Source organism: Dermacentor variabilis, chromosome 7, assembly GCF_050947875.1.
Source record: "Dermacentor variabilis isolate Ectoservices chromosome 7, ASM5094787v1, whole genome shotgun sequence".
NCBI lineage: Eukaryota > Metazoa > Arthropoda > Arachnida > Ixodida > Ixodidae > Dermacentor > Dermacentor variabilis.
In genome coordinates, this window is record NC_134574.1 from 22,429,367 (window position 1) to 22,447,963 (window position 18,597).

The 18,597-nt window shown below is 46.6% G+C and overlaps 1 protein-coding gene across 1 annotated transcript in view; it reads left to right on the forward strand.

Moving 5' to 3' along the window:
- LOC142588567 (1-phosphatidylinositol 4,5-bisphosphate phosphodiesterase beta-4-like) overlaps positions 1-18,597 on the forward strand; it is a 208,676-nt gene that overhangs the window by 137,120 nt on the left and 52,959 nt on the right. Inside the window, exons 14-15 of the mRNA XM_075700406.1 lie at positions 16,446-16,525; positions 17,411-17,495. Coding sequence (XP_075556521.1) covers positions 16,446-16,525; positions 17,411-17,495 — 165 coding nt within the window. The remainder of the gene's footprint in view (positions 1-16,445; positions 16,526-17,410; positions 17,496-18,597) is intronic.

The window sequence follows — 18,597 nt, forward strand, 5'->3', positions numbered from 1 at the left end:
TTTCTGACCGAGCGACATACCGGCTGCTGCTTCTATCTCCCATTGTAAGTACCATATTTTGGCATGTATAACGCGCCCCAATTTGTTTTTTTAAGTCGGGGTGCAGTTTAAATGTAAATTTTGCCTTACAGTGTGGCTTCACAACAGCTAAAATTTTGCATAGAGGTTGGTTTCACGGCAGCCCGTGCCGCGCTGCAGTGAAGCCACAGTTCTGGAACTTATCACTCATGTGTGAGCTCTTAAGCACTTTTGCCATCTAACACAGCACTGCGCGTAAGTCCTTCATTCTGTAACAAGCATGTGACGCCCCCTCGGGCATAATCTTCGTTGGCCTGCCGGGCTCGGTGGTTTGCCAGGCTCGGTAGGCAACATTGGTCACCGCATCAATAAACACAGACGAGCACAGCTGCTCGGCGGTAAGTCATTGTTCATCACCACCGTGCTGCGGAGCGTCTGTCTAATGGAGAGGGCCTTGAGCCCTCCCTCGTGCACGAACCCGGGTGGATCATGACACTGCCGACGAGGATCCACGGATCATCCCACACCACTGCGAGCGGTGAAACACCGTTGCTGCCGCCTGGCGCTGTACGAAAGGCTCGAGCCGTTCAAGGGGAATGGGTCCACCTGGGCAGTTTACGACGAACAAGTCCACATGTTCTCCTGGGCAAACGACACACCCGAGGCCAAACAGCAAGACATTTTCCTGGCTTGCTGCTGGACCTGCGTCTTCAGTCTCCTGCTCGACCTTCTCAAGCCAGCCACGCTGCACGTTAAGGCGCTGGGTGAGCTGCTCGCCATACTGCGCTCGCATTTCAACCCAGCACCGTCCACACTAATGGAGCGTTTCCAAATCAACAACCGGAGCCGCCGGGAAGGAGGCCCTCGGGCAGTTCGTTGCTGCGTTACGAGGGTTAGCGAATGCCTGCGTTTTCGGGGACCAGCTGGACTCGCTGCTCCAGGACCGTTTCGTCTGTGGCATCAACAACATGGCCACGCGACTCCTGGAGCTTCCCGGCCCTTCGCTGGACGCCGCCGTGAAGGTAGCGCTGGCAATGGAAGCTGCCGCCAAGGACGCCAATAAGATTGCCCGTGCGACTGGCTCACCGTCGGCGGAAGCGGCGGTCAACAAGTTGGCGACAAAGGACAGTACCTGCGGTTGCTGTGGTGGTGCCCACTCCCCCTCACAGTGCCAGTTCTCTCAAGCACAATGCTTCACGTGCGGGAAAACTGGGCACCTGGCACGTGTATGCCGAAGGGGGAGGACGAACAGCAGCAGCAGCCTGGTTCAAGCCCAGGTACCACACAAGCCCGCGGCCAGGGTAGCCTTCGCAAGGGTACGTGGCGGGGGTGTGCAGCAGCAGGCTAAAGTTCTTCCACGGCCAGGCTCCACGTTGTGGCCCAGGACCCGCTGATTTTCGACATGTGGCACACAGGCTTTGTTCCATCGTCTGTGTCGCAGTACATGCTGACCGTCGAAGTCTGCAGGCACCCCATTTCCACGGAGCTGGACACAGGGGCCAGCGTGTCAGTAATGGCTGGGAAACTCTTCAAGCGTACCTTCCTCAGCGTGTCCGTTGAGGCTTCAGGCATGTTGCTGCGCAGCTACACCAAGCAGCTCTCCCGGGTCCAGAGTCAGGCACAGGTCAGCATTCACTTTGGCGACAGGGAGGCAACCCTTCCCCTTTACTTAACTAAGGGGTTGTCGCTGACACTGCTGAGCCGAAACTGGATTCATGCACTGGGCGTTCGTCTGGCAGAGTACCAGGAAGCCATCTTGCATGTGGTGAAAGATGTCCCCAGCCTCCTGACTGAGTCCAAGTGCCTGTTCCAGCCAGGGGTAGGCATATTCACTGGCACGACGGCTGGCATCTATGTACCTGAGGGAGCCCAGCCATGTTTTTTCAAGCCTTGCCCTCTGCCGTTCGCCCGGAAAGACGGGGTCACCCAGGAGCTGCAGCGGTTACAGCGAGAGGGCATCCTGGTACCTGTCGAGACATCTGAATGGGCCGCTTCCATTGTACCAGTCCTCAAACGAGACGGCGGTGTCAGGATCTGTGGGGATTTCAAGGTTACCGGAAGCCCCGTCGCTACCGTCAAGAATTACCCGCTGCCCCGGATTGAAGATCTCTGGTCAGCATTGTCCGTTGGACAGAAGTTTACCAAGCTCGACCTCAGAGATGCTTACCAGCAGCCAGCAGCTGGTGCTCCAGGATGCCTCCCTGAAGTATGTCACAATATCGACAACTTTGGTGCTCTTCCAGTACACCCACTTGCCGTTTGGCGTGGCCTCAGCCTCAGCCATACTTCAGAGGGAGATGGACAACCTCTTCAGGGGCATGAGGTATGTAGCGGTGTACTTGGACGACATCCTGGTTACTGGCAGCAATGACGGGAACCACCTGCAGAACATGCACAATGTCCTGGCACGACTGCAGGACGCCGGTCTCAAGCTCAAGCTGGAAAAGTGCATGCTTCTGACCCCCAGTGTTGAGTACTTGGAACGTGTCATTTTCCAGGCTGGCCTAGCCCCGGCTCCCCGCAAAGCTGATGCTGTGCTCAAGGCACCTAAGCCTCAGAACAAGAAGGAGCTTCAGAGCTACCTCGGCCTCGTCAGCTTCTACAGGAGTTTCGTGCCGAACCTGTCTGAGCATGTACAGTCGCTTCATCTTCTGCTTCAAGATGGTCAGCAATGACTCTGGAAGAAGGAGCAGCACCAGGCTTTTCAGATCAGCAAGGAGCTAATCAGCAAGGCTCCAGTGCTGGTACACTTCGATCCTGCCAAGCCTGTTGTCCTGATCGTAGATGCGTCACCGTACGGTGTGGGAGCTGTCCTGGCGCACCGAGACAAGGATGGCCAGGAATGCCTGTGTCATTTGCTTCTTGTTGGCTTCATGCTGCAGAGTAACGCTACAGCCAGCTGGACAAGGAAGGCCTGGCCCTCATGTTCGGTGTCGAACGCTTCCACCAGTATCTGTGGGGCCGAAAGTTCGAGGCAGTCACGGACCACAAGCCGCTGTTTGGGCTGCTAGGGCCTGACAAGGCAGTTCCTGTGCAGACATCACCTCGAGTGGTACACTGGGCCTTGAGGCTGGCAGCTTACAGTTCACAGCTGGTTTACCGTCCGGGAAAGAACCTGGGACCTGCTGATGCCCTGAGCCGCCTGCCCCTGCGAGAGGTGCCTGATGCTGTTCCGGAGCCTGCTGAAGTGTTCATGCTGGAGCACGCATACCCGGAGGTACTCTCCAGATGTGCGGTATCGCGAGCGACCAGCCGGGACCCAGTCCTGTCTCATCATCATCATCATCATCATCAGCCTGGTTATGCACACTGCAGAGCAATGGCCTCTCCCATACTTCTCCAACTACCCCGGTCATGTACTAATTGTGGCTATGTTATCCCTGCAAACTTCTTAATCTCATCCGCCCACCTAACTTTTTGTCGCCCCCTGGTACACTTCCCTTCCCTTGGAATCCAGTCCGTAACCCTTAATGACCATCGGTTATCTTCCTTCCTCATTACATGTCCTGCCCATGCCCATTTCTTTTTCTTGATTTCAACTAAGATGTCATTAACTCGTGTTTGTTCCCTCACCCAATCTACTCTTTTCTTATTCCTTAACGTTACACCCATCATTCTTCTTTCCATAGCTCGTTACGTCGTCCTCAATTTATGTAGGACCCTTTTCGTAAGTCGTGGGCATCCTTCATTCTTCAGGCGAATGATGGCTTTTTCAGCTGCAGCCGCTATTTTGAGCGTGTCGTCGCCATCATCATGAGCGCCAAAGAAACGGCGTAGCAGGTCTGCCGCATCCAACGCTTGTGCGGGCGTTGGTACGTCGGGTTCGCCAATATTAGGCTCCGGGCTGTCGTCGACACATTCGTCACTGTTGTCATTAGGCACCCCCGTCACCGCGCGCACAATTCCCACCTCCGCCACCACGTCAGCATGAGGCAGGCTGGAAACAATTGGCGATCGTGCTTGCCAGTACAGCCGTTCAAGCAGCCTTTAGCATCTCGATCGCTCGGTACAAGTTGATCGTAGACTCGCGCTTCATGTTCCCTATTGAGCGGAATCCGGTCGATCACACGCTTGCGGTAGCCCTACTTAAAGGGACACTAAAGTGAAAAATGATTTCTTCTGCATCAGTAAATTACCGTTCTGCAACACCAAAAACAACGATAAGACGTTTGGTAAGCCAGAAAAAGTGCAAGAACGAAATATGGGTGGCGACGCCTACTTAAGTTCCCGCACCTGGGGGCTGTGACGTCTTGGATTTTGATGGCATTTTCTAGGGCCTACTAATTATATATAGCGGTACAGATTGACTACATTGTGTTCTAAAGGCACCAAGTATTAAACATGGCAAGTTTCGGGAACCTTTATTCAGCCAACGCGGCCCAAATGCGAAAACATACTTTGGAATCCCAGACGTCACGCTGACATACGGGCGCTGGGGTTTCGGCGCGAAATTCAAATACTGATACTTGGACCTTCATTTTCTCATCTAATAATCAAACTATATTTTTTAAATGACTGCCTGCCGAGTTTTCAAACTATGCTTCATTAGTCTAAACTGATTTATTGTTTCGCTTTAGTGTCCCTTTAAAGTTCATGATAACTCCTTGGTCAAGGGGTTGCACAACTGCAGTGCAGTTTGGTGGCAAGAAGCATAGCTCGATGTTTTTGAGTACAGCAGCACTATGGTAGGCCACGCAGTTGTCCAGTACGAGGCATATCTTCCGGTCCAGCTTGCCCAGCCGCTCGTCCCTCTCTCGCAGCCATTGTGCAAAAATTTCTCTCATCATGCAAGCCTTACAGTTGCACACATAACTCACTTGGAGCTTTCGTTTGCCTTTGAAGCATCGTGGGAACGCACTTTTGCCGACCACGAGTGCCGGCACCTTTTCCGACTCATCCATGTTGGCACAAAGCAACACTGTTACGCGGACCTTACTCTGTTTACCGCCCTCGCAGCGTTCACCTTTGAGGGCCAAGGTTTTTTGCGGTAACATCTGGTAGAACAGGGCTGTCTCATCCACGTTGAATAAATCCTTGGCACTGTATTTTTCTAGCAGCTGTCCGACGTTTGTCTCCACCCACGCCACTGCAGCTTCGCGGTGACAAACTGCGCTTCCTTGCTGACAACCCTGCCAACGATGTGGTGCTCCTTGAAACGCTGCAGCCAGCGGACACTCGCCACAAAATCATCGTGCCCCATGATGCACGCGAAACCCCTCGCTTTCCACTGCAACAGTGCCCCACTCACAGGAGTGTCGCTTGCTCTTGCGTCCAAAAACCACTTGAAGACCACCTTCTCTACAGCTTCAAAAGGGGGGCTCGCAGCTTCTTTCCGTCGCCTTTTACGCCACGTGTGGCAGCACTGGTGACAGCTTCTTTGCTGCTCAAAATCATTGATAGCAGCTCAACGCTATGCCGAAATAGTTGGCCACTTTTTTCTTCTTCACACCAAACTTGACTTTCAGCATAACCACCTTTTGCTCGATTGATATCGTTTTGCGCTTCCGTTTGCTGTCGTCCATCTCCTTTTTGGCGGCGGGGAACTCGCACGATCAAATAGATAGAAATACTGATATTGTTGATGCGCACGGAGGTAAAGACAAGCAACAACAAAACTGCAGTCAGTGCTGCCCCACACACGCAGTGGAAGAGCGGGCGGGTCCACCAGTAAATGCTCATTGTGGAAAAAAATTGCCGACGATTACGTTACATCCTAATGCGAAATTTTAGCCCAACTCTTAAGCTGTTTCAGCTTTTCTATATACTGAGGCAAATAATTCGAGCAAGACATGTATTGACAGTTATAACTTTTTATTCTTCACTTCAAGAAACACTCCACTCCGAGTTCTTGATTGTCATGAAGGTAGCTTTGTGGTCGGAGAAATAGATGGATATATGCTAGACTTGCTGCACCAATGCTTGGTTTGGCGTAGCGCACCTCTGAATTCTGGCTGCAACAGCGCTGGGCCTCTGCTCGGGCAGCTCGTTTAACTGCAGCGGCAGACGAAGGAATTCCACCGGTTGCCTTGCCCATGGCTCAGAAAGAACTGGCTGAGAATGAACTACTTATATAGGCAGACGCATTATATTCTAGTATAAACTGTTAGTGAGCCTCGGACAATTCATATGGTGCGGAACATTTCGCACTAGCCGCCGCAAACGAAGCGTAGCTTGGCGCAGCTGCCTCGCTTATCGGGAGGTTGCGGGAGGCAGCGCATAGGCGCATTGCGCTATGAAGAGATGGCAGCGACTGACTGACGCTGCTAGCGAGTTAACTGACAGTGGCTTTGCGTTTGGGCTTGGGAAGCACACACCGTGATCCGCTGATACCGAGCTGGTGCTTCGGCAAACGGAGAACACCACGCGCTCTCGCGCAGTCGCCGCCACAGAGGAGAGGAGGGGTGAAGGGGTACACGCAGTGGCGAACGGTGGCGGCTATGCATTTCGGCTTGGGCAGCAGCACATCATCGAGATCAGCCGCCCCCAAGCTGGCGCTCTGATTGCCGCCACACATTGGTGGCATTGGAGGAGGAGCGAACAGAGCAAGGCATGACGGCACAACGAAACACAGGAATGGGTGCCACAGAGCTGTGCTCTAAAGAATGGTTCGTTAGACCCATTGTGAGGAAACTTTAGCTTCGTTAAAACGAGGTTTTAAATACATGGGCATCTATTAGAACTTCAAGGGGAATCACAATTGCTTCGTTACATCCCGTTTTGTTATAACAATGTTTTACCATATATAAAAATAATAATCTTTATTACATCCAGTCGTGTCGTGGTTACAATATCCAGCCCGCATAAGCAACATTGCTTGTATGCAAGGCTGGGCAGTCAGCTGGTAGTACTGATATGTGTACAAATAAATAAATAATGAAAAAGAAAGAAAAATATAAAAACAAAATATAGGAATAGAAGTAGTATTGCAAAAGAATGATATTGAAAAAAAAAGATAATAATGCATCAACAGCAAAAAAAAAAAGAACATTGACATTAAAGATAACTTCACAATCAGGTTCGCATGCTTCAAATCCTGAATAAAAAGTTTAAAAGATATGGGCATTACGTATCGCCCATGACCTTAAATGTGATTTAATTTGTTTGAATGTTCCTGTAATATCATCATCATTCAATTTATTGAAATTAGCCGGCACGTAGAAAGCACGAGTCCTCTTGCTGTAGTTTGTGTGCACACGAGGTACCACGAGGTACTTTCTGTCTGACGTAAGCTGCACGATTTCACATTAAAATTTTTGAAATTAGTAGAAAAACAACTCTTACACATGGCGTCGAACAAAACTTGTTTCTCGACAAACAACATATCTGACTGGTACATGCTCAGCAAGACATCTTCCCTGTGACCAAGTGTGCCATACGAGAGGCTATAGGCAATTTTATTTAAAATGCTGCTAATTATCTTAAATCTACTAGAAGAAACAAAGCAATAAATTGTTATTCCGTACCTTATGATCGATTCACCAAGTGCTTTGTAAACCATTTTACGAACATTTACATCACAGAAAAATTTTAGGGCATACAAATTAGCGCACACAGCACGTAAACGCCTTGCGAGCTCTTCAATCTGGACATTCCGTGACAATTAACGTGTCGTCGAAGTGTAGCCCCAGGTATGTTGTGTTATTTACCAGAGTTACCGGAGGACATGAGCATGCAAGGCAGTCACTGGTGGAGATAAACAGGGGAAATATCCACGACTACTTTATATGGGCTGTGAAAACATGTCATGTTAGTCTTCGATTTATCAATAAACATTTTGTTATTGATGAACCAGTCAAGTAGTTTACAGACATCATACTGTAATACTCTAGCGGCTTCGTTCGAAAGTTTGTTCGATACAACCAAAGCCGCGTCATCAGCGTATAAATAACTTTTTTCTTTTAGTGGTAAGCAAGCAAGATCATTCACGTAAATGTTAAACAAAAGCGGCCCCAATACGGACCCTTACAGTACCCCTGATTTAACACGCAACAAAGAACTATAGGACTCCGCCTAAGGACACACTGCTGTCTGCCTGTTGTTAAATAATTTTTTTTAAATGAGTAATAAGGGCCTCTGAAACCACATCTGTTTAGATTTGATAGTAACCGTTCATGATCTAATGTGTCAAATGCTCGTTGTAAGTCAAAGAAAAGAGTCAAAACAACTTTGTTTTTATCTAGTTCGTTAAAGATACTGTATAGTCATTAAAATCTTCCAACAGGCCCACAGCACTCTGTCCTGAGCGAAAGCCAAACTGCGCTGGGTTAATAAGGCTAAACTTTCCACAGAATGAGGCCATATTAACATAGACTATTTTTTCCAATATGCTTGCCAAAGATGAAAGAATTGAAATTGGTCGGTAATTCTCTTAATGTTTTCGAGGTCCTTTCTTATAAAGAGGTCTCACAATGCTAACTTTCATGTTTTCATGTATCTGACCGCTTTTTAATGTTTCATTTAAGATGTAAAGTAGTGTTGATTTGAGCACATCGAAATTCGCAGCTATATCACTTATCCTAATTTTATCAAAACCTGGAGATTTTGTTAAGCGCATGGATTGTATTATATCCCACAATTCTGCTTCATCAACAGTAGGCAGTAAAGCAGAATGAATGTTAGAGAATGTAACATTGTTTGGAAGATTTGCCGGTATTTACCAACTTGGGATGTTGTTTACTGACTCAATAAAGTGTTTGTTAAAATCATTCGCTATCTAGACAGCAGGTGACTGGACGAAGGCATCTGCAAGAGTATTATCAATACTCTTTTTCGCCGGTCTCCCTATTAGAGTGTTAACCAAGTTCCACGTTTTACCAGTATTACAACTGCAAGCTGAAAAGTTATCTGTGTGGTAGCGCTTCCTAGCTAGTCTTATTTTAGCATGTGCTTTGTTTTTCATTTGCCTAAATTCTTCTCTTGAAAGAGCATCCTCGAGTTCATCTTGGCATTTTCTAACGAGTTTACTTTTAACGCTGCAAAGCTCCGTTATTTCGTTATCAATCCACGGGCTCTTTTTATTTCTTCTTTTAAGCTTTATTTTCTTTTCGGAGCAAAGGTAGATCTCTCTAAAGGCCTCTACAAGCAGTTCGTAAGCCTTTAGGCGGCTGTGCCGCATTAAAGAATTCCAGTTAAAGGTTCTCACACGTTTATCTACTTCATTAGAATTCAAAACATATTTTTCTACAGTCTTTGTTTCAGTTAAAGCAACAGCATCTTCTGAAACTGCTATAGCAATAAACTAGTGGTCCGATACTTTTAACGCGATAGCGTTAAGGAGCTCGTGTCGCAGAAAAGCCGGTGTCGTCGACGTCGGTGTCGGCGTCCGCGGCGTTGGCCGTGAGCGATAAATCACGGCAGGCACTTCATAAATAAAAAGCAACTTCCAAGATGGGCTGGGTGGGAATCGAACCAGGGTCTCCGGAGTGTGAGACGGAGACGTTACCACCGAGCAACGAGTTCGATGCTTCAGAGCAGTACAAAATCGCCTCTAGTGAACGCGGTGTTGCCTTAGAAACTAGCTGTTTCAAGGCTCAGGCGTGCGTCGCTTGCTCAGGTGCACATTTCGTTGTCGCGCCGAACGCTGCGTTGCTCGACGCTCACCGCGTCCGATGCGGGGCGCGTAATCGCTGCGCCGTAGCCCATTGTCTTACACCCCTTGGCGGGTCGACGGGAACGCTGTCGCGTTCCACTCTTGAAGGCGAAGCTTAAGCGTCCTCCAATTTTTTTCCTTAATAACACAGCCAAATGAATTATATTTGCACATTTTTGTGCTGATATGATTTATACACGACCTTGTTAAACAATGACCGAGAATTTTCTCTTGTGTATAACTCTGAATTTTGTTTTCGAGTCCGTAGCTTGCCAAAAGTGTTAAGTAAGCAGATGTTGCAGGCTTATTTGTTGCTAAAATTTCTATACTAAAATCACCGGCCCAAATAATGCTGCTTCTGTCTGCGTATTTTAGAGGAAGCTTGCCAAATCGTCTACAAATATATTTATGTTAGTGCTCGGTGGCCTATAAGCTGCACATACTGTAAATTCCAAATCTGCTTTAGTCATTAGCACAGCAACTACTTCAGCATCTTGAAAATCAAAGGACACTCTTTCACAATGCCAATCACTTTTCACATAGACCACTACGCCACCACCTCTTTTGTTATCCCTGCACAAAAAAGAAAGACTGAAAACCATGCAGTGCAAAATGAGCGCATTTGTCTTTTGAAATATCGATTTCTGTTAAAATTAAAACATGTAATGATGGCAATGCTTTTGCTAGGTGAACCTTTAACATGCCCCAGTGTTTGCGCAGGCTTCTTACATTCACATGGATTAGCTCAAGCAATAAGCTACTGGAAAGATCTGACGCCCACTTATCTTTCCTTGATAGCCATTGTTCAGTTGAGTGTACTTGGTCAACCATTTCAAATTATTTTATTTAAGCCTTGTTCATTGTCAATGCGTAACACTGATGTTCCTTCAAGTTTCCTTACAAGTATTCTGCCATTGCGCACTCAGACGAAGTGATATTGCTTATATTTCGCCAGATTTTTTGTCATCCATAGCAGTTTCTTTCCTCGGGAAGTTAGATTATCGTTCAAGTATATCTTTTCACCCTTCAGTCTGTTCCGCTTATCAATCCATCGCTCTTTTATTTCACTCCTTGAAAATCGCACCAGAATAGGTGGGACGGAGTTTGCTTTGCCTTTGATTCTGTGCACGGCTTCAATGTCGTCGTGACTGGGCCTAGAAAGTTCGAGTTTGGTTGCAATAGGTTCCACTACCTTTTGTAGGTCCTCGTTATCAGTCACTTTGACACCATGGATTTCTAAATTGCTTCTTCATGAGTACTGTTCAAGATCATCTGCTGCTTGCTCCATATTCGACAGCCTGTCAGATTTGGCCAAAAGCTCGGCTTCCAGTTCAGTTACTTTTTTGTTTGTTCCCTTAAGTTCCTTTCTATGTTCCTCCAACTTTTGCAGAATTGTGTCATACTTAGATGAAAGCAATCCCAATGCTGTCTCAATACCCTGAATTGCCGTCCTTTGCACCAGCATTTCCTGGTTGGAAGCCTTGAGGTTGGCCAACTGCACGTCTTGCCGCCTTTTTAACACACCTAGTCGACTTAGTACGACATCAAGTTTGGCCAGTACATGTGTCAGTGACAGCTCGACCGGTACATCTGTTGCTCTAGCCTTCTGGGTTACACCATCACCGTCTCCAGTTAGCAATCACGATGCACGATTTACGCAAGTCAGACACACCCACTGTTGTCTTTCCTTAGTATAATAATGATGAAGGACGTGTTTTTGCCACAAATTAAGACACACACAATGGAGGAAACATAGATGACAACATGGGTGGCACTTCCAACTAATTTACTTTGGGTGCTTACCCAGGAACATACACCATAAGATTCCAATCAAGTGCCCCCCGTGATGAAAAATAATCCAAGAAAGTTTGTGGCGGGGAAGGGGGGCTTCCTCAGTCGCGGGCTGAAATTCCAGGGCTGTTATCCCCGAATCCGGTAGCCAGCGAGCTAGGCCTATACCGCCTCCCAGCGATCGTAGGCTCGCCTGGCTTGCTTGTTCATTTCCATTGACATGGATCAAATCAAATGTATTGCATTTAAGCCTGACATAATTGTCTACACACTGTGATGACCAGCATAGGCACTTCATTACGAGCTACATGTGGTCCTGTCAAAAGCGCCACCGGTCTCCGATTCGACAGCCCTGCAAGCTAGGCCTGTCGGCTCGTAGTCATTGACGGCTGTCAAAGGAGCTGACGGTGCAGATGGGGCTTGCGGAAACACATCTATGCTGCTCGCATAGTTGTGTTTGTATTGGCACCTGGTTTACAATGAGAGAGCTGGGCAAACACGTCTGTTTTCACTTTATTCGCTCAGTCATTCCGAGGGTCCATGCACTAGTGCTGGTTCTGGGTGAAGCTACGTGCTGCTCGCTCATTTGTACTATGCATGGAGGAAGGAACACCCATGATACCATGTGTCCCCAATTGTCATATGCGGCAAGTCGGACTCTGATGCGTCGTATGATGGATCGCACGCAAAATTGCACCATGTGTCTCGCACTTAATTCACATGTGACACTTCGCACATTTGACCAAAACAGCGACTGACGAAGGCTTTGCAGATACCTGGCCTTGGGAGAAGTTCGGCTAAACAATAAATTTCTTTCTCACTAAATTGCTTCGTGTTATTTAATTTAATATGCTATTTCTTAAAGAAATGCCAAAAAGACTGTAGCCAAGTGTTCCGGTGAAAATGCATGCAGCAGTGAACAGCGTGAAGAAAGGGAGGGGGGCGCTTGCTAAGTAGTTGGCGCCAATTTCAAATCACTCGAAAATGGAGGGGTGGGGAGGGTTGCTTGCATGGGTAGGGGCACTTGCTCAGAATTTTACAGTACACATACACACATGTGCAGGCTATTCACAAGCTTATGATATTCAGCAGTCGCAGTCGAACAATCCCTCCTCCGATTGGTAAAGGATAACAGATGCATTGCTAACACGGCTTCAGCTTTTCTTTTTTATATAGTAAACTTGCAGTAGCTCACATGCTGCCTGATTTCTGCTTCTACCGAAAATCTTAGCCTCCTGAAAATGTGGTTGATACGTGCAGGCCTTGCAGTGCACTGCCAAATGTGCCATGCCATCTTTCCTTAGAGTTAGGTCATGTTCCCTGACTCGTTCACTTATGCAGCACCCGGTCTGTCCAGTGTAGCACTGTAAGGGGTATCTTCTATTTTGTATTTCATGCACGCACATTTCCCTTGAGTTGTGCCATGTTTCTTGCCAAAGCCTTGCCGACCGGTCTCCTCACGAGCGGTTCTCGAGCAGAGTCGAACCAGTTTTACAGGGGCAGAAAAGGCAATGAGTACCCCATACCATCCTGCCACCTTCTTGAGGTTATGGGAGACCTTATGAACATAACGATTCACTGCATGTTTTACGGTCCTGGCACTTTCTTTCTCCCTTGTGGCACTTGTACCTTTTACCTTTCATAAAAGGGTTTTGGTGACTAATGTCACTAATGAGACGAGGAACCATGCTTTCTTAAGTCGCTGGATCTGACTATCAAAAGGTGCCTGCATCGTGTGCGTACATGATTTCCTGAAAGCAGAGTTCAGGCAGGGCATAGCCATTCCACGCTTGACGATTTTGGAATGGCAAGAATTGCTTGACAGCAACCCTTTCCTGGCACATGGGAAATATTACCGACAAGCTTGCCTGTCATGAAAGCTTAATCTTAAATCTAAAAATTGCAGGATGTTACATCGTGGCGATTCATGTGTAAACGAAAACCTTTTGCCGTAGTTCTTAAAAATGTTTAAAATATCATCGCAGTGCTTCAAGGACCCTTGTCTGTTAACAAGAATAAAAAAGTTGACCATATATTTGAAAGCCTTAAAGATATTCAAAGTGCTGTCTCATTTAAAAGCTTCAACGAGCAGGCGATCAACACTTGGTAGGTGTGATGTGTGGTGCGCGACACGGTGCGGTGTTCGGGACGGTCAGGAGCAGACGACACTGAGTGCACGCGCGCCGAGGTGGAAGGAGGAAAACAACGACGCCGAAGAGCGTCCGGCATGAGAACGCGCGGCGCATGAAACAACAAAAAGAAGAAAAGCAACCAATCGGAAAAGACCACGGGGAGTCAGGCAGCCAATCCGAGAATGCCGAATCGGCCAGACCAGAAGAAAAAGCGTGGTGCGCTGGCAGAAAGAGCGGACACTCGAGGACACGCAGGGAGACGCCGGGGAGACGCCAGGAGAGTCCCAGGAAGCGACGGCAGGAGGAGGTCAACCACCGGATCGGGCGTTGAAGATGGGCCGTCGGGTTCCGGACCCGAGCCCACCAGGACTTCACCCGACCGGGGCCTCCTGCCAGCCTGTTCCTGTGCGTCGCCCGTCTACCTGAGCGTGCCGCCAGCTCCTCGAGGCCGGCGTTCGAGCTTCTGCGCCAGTGGGCAGGACGAGAACAGTCGGGCTTCGGGCCCGAGTACTAAGCCAGCTGCCCGGCCAGAACGCCGCCCCGTCTGTCGCGCCGCCTGCTGCCCGAGGCCGGCGTTCGAGCTTCTGTGCCCGTGGGCAGGGCAAGAACAGTCGGGCTATGGGCCCGAGCTCTACAACCAGCTGCCCGGCCAGAACGCCGCCGCCGTCTACTCATGCCACCAAGCCGCCCGCTTTACCTCGCCTAGCCAGAGCTGGCACGCTCATGTCGCTCGCCCGGTCGATCAGCTTATACCGCGACCTATGGTGAGACCGGCGCCACTCCTTTCGCTAGCCTGTCGCCGCGTCACCGCGTCGAGACTGTTACGCGTCCCTGCTCTCGTGGCAAGCCCGGACTCGCGTACTCGTTAACTGCATGCAAGCCCCATGTGTGTTTCTATCTGCGATTATGCCTATTTGAGTGTTTATTTTAGGCTTGCTTTCTATTTTCTTCTATTTGCTTTATGCCTCTTTTTAGTTTGATTAAAAGTCTTTGTGTATGTGTTCAAACCAACGGCTTTGTCCTCAATTGGGTTCTGCCAACCGAACCATTGAGTACACGAACCTTTGCCCCATATTAGGGTCATCACAGTAGGAATATATTGCACAGCAGCTGCACAATACACCAACCAATGCAAATGTCGTGTTCTTGCAAGAAAAGCTGTTTGTCCAAACAAATAAAAGTACTATTAAGATAGGCTTCCAGTAGCGGAAAAAAGTTCTCAAGCATAAGAGCAGCTACGTTTAGTAAAGATATTATGCCACTTCTATGCCCATGTTTACCACAGCAAAAAACACCTCGTGTGGAATAAAATAGATCCTCAACATCTACGGAAAACCATTACGTAGAGATTGATTGCTCCGTTAAACTGCACTATCTCTTGTGAATTACCTGTCAAGAAAGAGTCATTTACTTTTACAGATTTTAGCACCTTCTATAGACGCATACCTGCAGGTCTCAGCTATGCAACAGGCTGCGTTAACCAATAACGCGTATTATTTAGGCTTGTGTGCGTATAAATTTTTTGGTTCGAAGTGAAGTCAAAGCAGATAGTAATTATTGTCGAATAATTTCAATGCAAATGGTTCGCAAATAGTTGCTGAATTTGCATAAAACCTTGGCATGGAAGCGAGATGTTGACAATCTAGAAAAGTTGGTTCCTTACTTGCAAAAAAAGAAACAGGTTAAAGTTTGTAATCAGTCCTTTTTTTTTTCGAAGTGCTGTTATTCAGGTATTTTCATGCAAAAGTGCAAATGCAGCACTTCTTACAACTCCAGCGGCACAGATTTGTTTGCGAGCCCTTGTTCACTGTTCTGCTTCAGTCTACTCTAATCTTGTGGTGGTCGAGGCCGCAGCAGCGTTTCCTGCTCACCCGTCATATGTCATCACAGTGCTGCGAAGTGCAACCTTGACTGGTCGACGCGAGCACCTTATGCTGGATTGCACAAGTTCAGCTTGATGGTTGCAGTCTACACACAAGCTCAAGCCGTTTTGTTCTACAAGTGCTCGGAGGAATAAATAAGAAAAAATTCGCAGTACCATCGGGGTGCAGCCGTGCATGCCAATTTTTCACAGCAGCGCAGACCACATTGCCCTCCTTTAGGGCAAAGTTCTCCATTGTCAGTTTCACTGAAGAGATGGGAAACAGAGCAGCTGGTCACAGATACGACGTGGATGATGCGTGCATCCATGACTAAAGACTGTTTTTACAAAGATTCGGGTATTGTATGCAGTTATTTTTGTGGGTGATGCTCCTAAATGTTTTTTTCTTTGCAAGGTATTATAATTGGAGGATGCACATGGAAAAATACATGTATTTGTTCATTTCAAATTTTTCGAAAACCTTGAATACTGGAATTCGAGCTGAAGCAAATATTCAATAGTAACATAATATTTGATCAAATATTCAAAATTCTTAAATATTTGCACCAGCCTAGTGTTATTGACTCATGGCTTGCAGCAGTCAACATCAATGCCTGTGGAGTCGCCAGCTGTCTTCTCTCTTTCTGCATTTTATAAATAAATTATAGACTCCAGCAGAATGGTGCATTAGTGGCCTACACATTGGGGTCTGCAGAAGTGTACATTGGAAATTGAAATTCACTTTAGTTCTTCTTTAATTAGAACTAAATCCTCCGACACAGTGTTCTTTGTATGAGGAAATGAATTTCATACTTGTATGGAATCCACTGATGAAATCTTCGCATTTCTTGTGTTTCTCTGTGAATCGTTTCGTTCAATGTTTCATTCTTCCATAATAGTGGGTGGATGTATACCTGGGTGTTTTGATCTCTTTTCATGCTTCTATGGTCATGCACACTTCTGTGTAGAGCAGGGGTGGGACCAAACTTTCTGTCTTGGGGAACCCCACCTGTCTTTCTAAGGCTTGCAACACAGTCAGTCCTCTCTATTGCAGGATGTCATCTATGCCATCAGGGACTGTGCATTTGTGACTTCCGATTATCCTGTGATTCTTTCATTTGAAAATCACTGCTGGTAAGTGTGCATGCTTGCATAGCGCATTGCATTCCTGCACAGTGCGGGTGAACTGCTGGGAACTCAGTTCATGTTCTTTAAAAAGCCTCCCCCCCCCCCCCTCTGGATATGTTAGGGGAAAAAAAGGCAACGCTAAAGAACTAAGAAAAAATATATATATCAATCAGTTGTGCCACAGTGATGTCAATGATTACTATTTAGAGTTTATGTTCCTAAGCTTGTTTGCATATTTGGTTGCACATCACGATGGCAACAAGAAAAGAGAGGCTGCACAAAATGCCAAATAGAGTTATGGGCATTGTAAGGTAAATCGTGTCAAAACAAAGTGTGGCATTACACGGTCATTTCCCATTCTGTCATTGTTTGTTTGTGCTTAGTTGACATATGCCATGCCAAGTGACAAAAAATTTGCTCAGAAATCTGTAGCATTGCTTTAAACAAGCTGTGTCAAGTGACAAAAAATTTGCTCAGAAATCTGTAGCATTGCTTTAAACATGACTTCTGCATGAAACTTTTATGGTGAACTTCTACACATATGCTTATATCTTCTGTAAACCAAATTGAACCAATTGTATCAGAGAATAACTATGTCTCTTTCTCACTTTATTCTTATAAACATCCCTCAGTGCTGTTTAGGCAAAGTGATAATTTGATATGTTTATATCCTCCACTTAAATAAATCTTTGTATCAACAAAGCACTTTTTTCTTTCCATTGTGTAGTTGTGATCTGTTGTAAGTAATATGCTAATTATCAGTGCAAATGTTTAATGATTTAATGTTGGCATTGTGACTTCTATGGGCTAGGGTTATCAACTGTGTATTTCATTATTTACATTTGCTGCACCAATGTCCAGGCTGAATAATGCTTCTTTGTTTCTCTGTAGCAAAAAGCAGCAGTATAAACTTGCCAAGTATTGCCTGGATATTTTTGGTGACCTGCTGATTACTGAACCACTGCCAAGTTATCCGGTATGTTCACCACTTGTTCCTAAATATGCACTCAGCTTTTTCAGTTTAGGCATTCTCCTAGCTCTCTGATGGCAGCCAGCAAGGTAGAGTAAGGGTGCACATTTTCAACTTGTATAGGCTCTACTGCACGCTTCTCGCAAATTGAAGTATATGACATGTTGAACAAATATGAAGGCTCGACACACTTATATACATTAATCCGATACTGAAGTTCGTTTGTAAATGTGCACCATGGTGCCACCAGTGTTGCAGTGATATCACAACACAGCACAAAATTTGCTGACATCACGTAGCAATAAGGCTAGCTAGCTAGCTGCTTATATACAGCAATTTTCCTTGTAAATAATTACGATTATTTGATAAAGATTTCATATTATTCTTTTATTTATTTATTAGTAAACCCTCAAGGCCCAGAGGGCATTACAGAGTGGATGGGTACAATATAAGTACAAAACAAAACAACAACAGGGATTCAAAGGAAAGAAATTAGTTTGCAACTAACACCAGAAAGTGTTCAGTAAGTGCACACTTGAACAATGCTTGGCCCTCAGTGGCAACGATGTAGGAGGGACTCCACTCTCTATTTATCTTCGGGAGAAAAGAATGTAAAAAGGGATTAGTGCGGCACAAAAGGATGGCTACTTTATTTTGAGTGGTCGACGCATGAGCAAAAGTAAGCAAGTTCCGAGATAAATTTCTGTTCAAGTACTTGTTTATGGTTTGACCAGGAACGTGTTGATAATAAAAAAAAAAAAAAATGAGCAGGAGTAGTTGTGCTCATGTTCTGCAGACGTGGCAATTGCAGGAATAGACGGAGCCAGTGTATCATGCCATTATGCATGGGTGCAGAAATCGAAAGTAGTTTGTTGACTAGGGTTACGAGTGACGTGTTTGCAGCTTTGCAGGGACATATCCGAGTTAAACAAGAACTGGGGCATGTGCCTGGCCTGCTATGTGCCAACATGGAAAATGGTGCAGACAACAGGACAAGAGATGTACAAACTGTAAAGATGCACTGTTCTGGTTGCGTATCTTAAGCCTTTTCATCTGCGCCATTTGCCATGCCAAATGAACGTCAGCTGAGTCAGCTTCAAACTGCTGC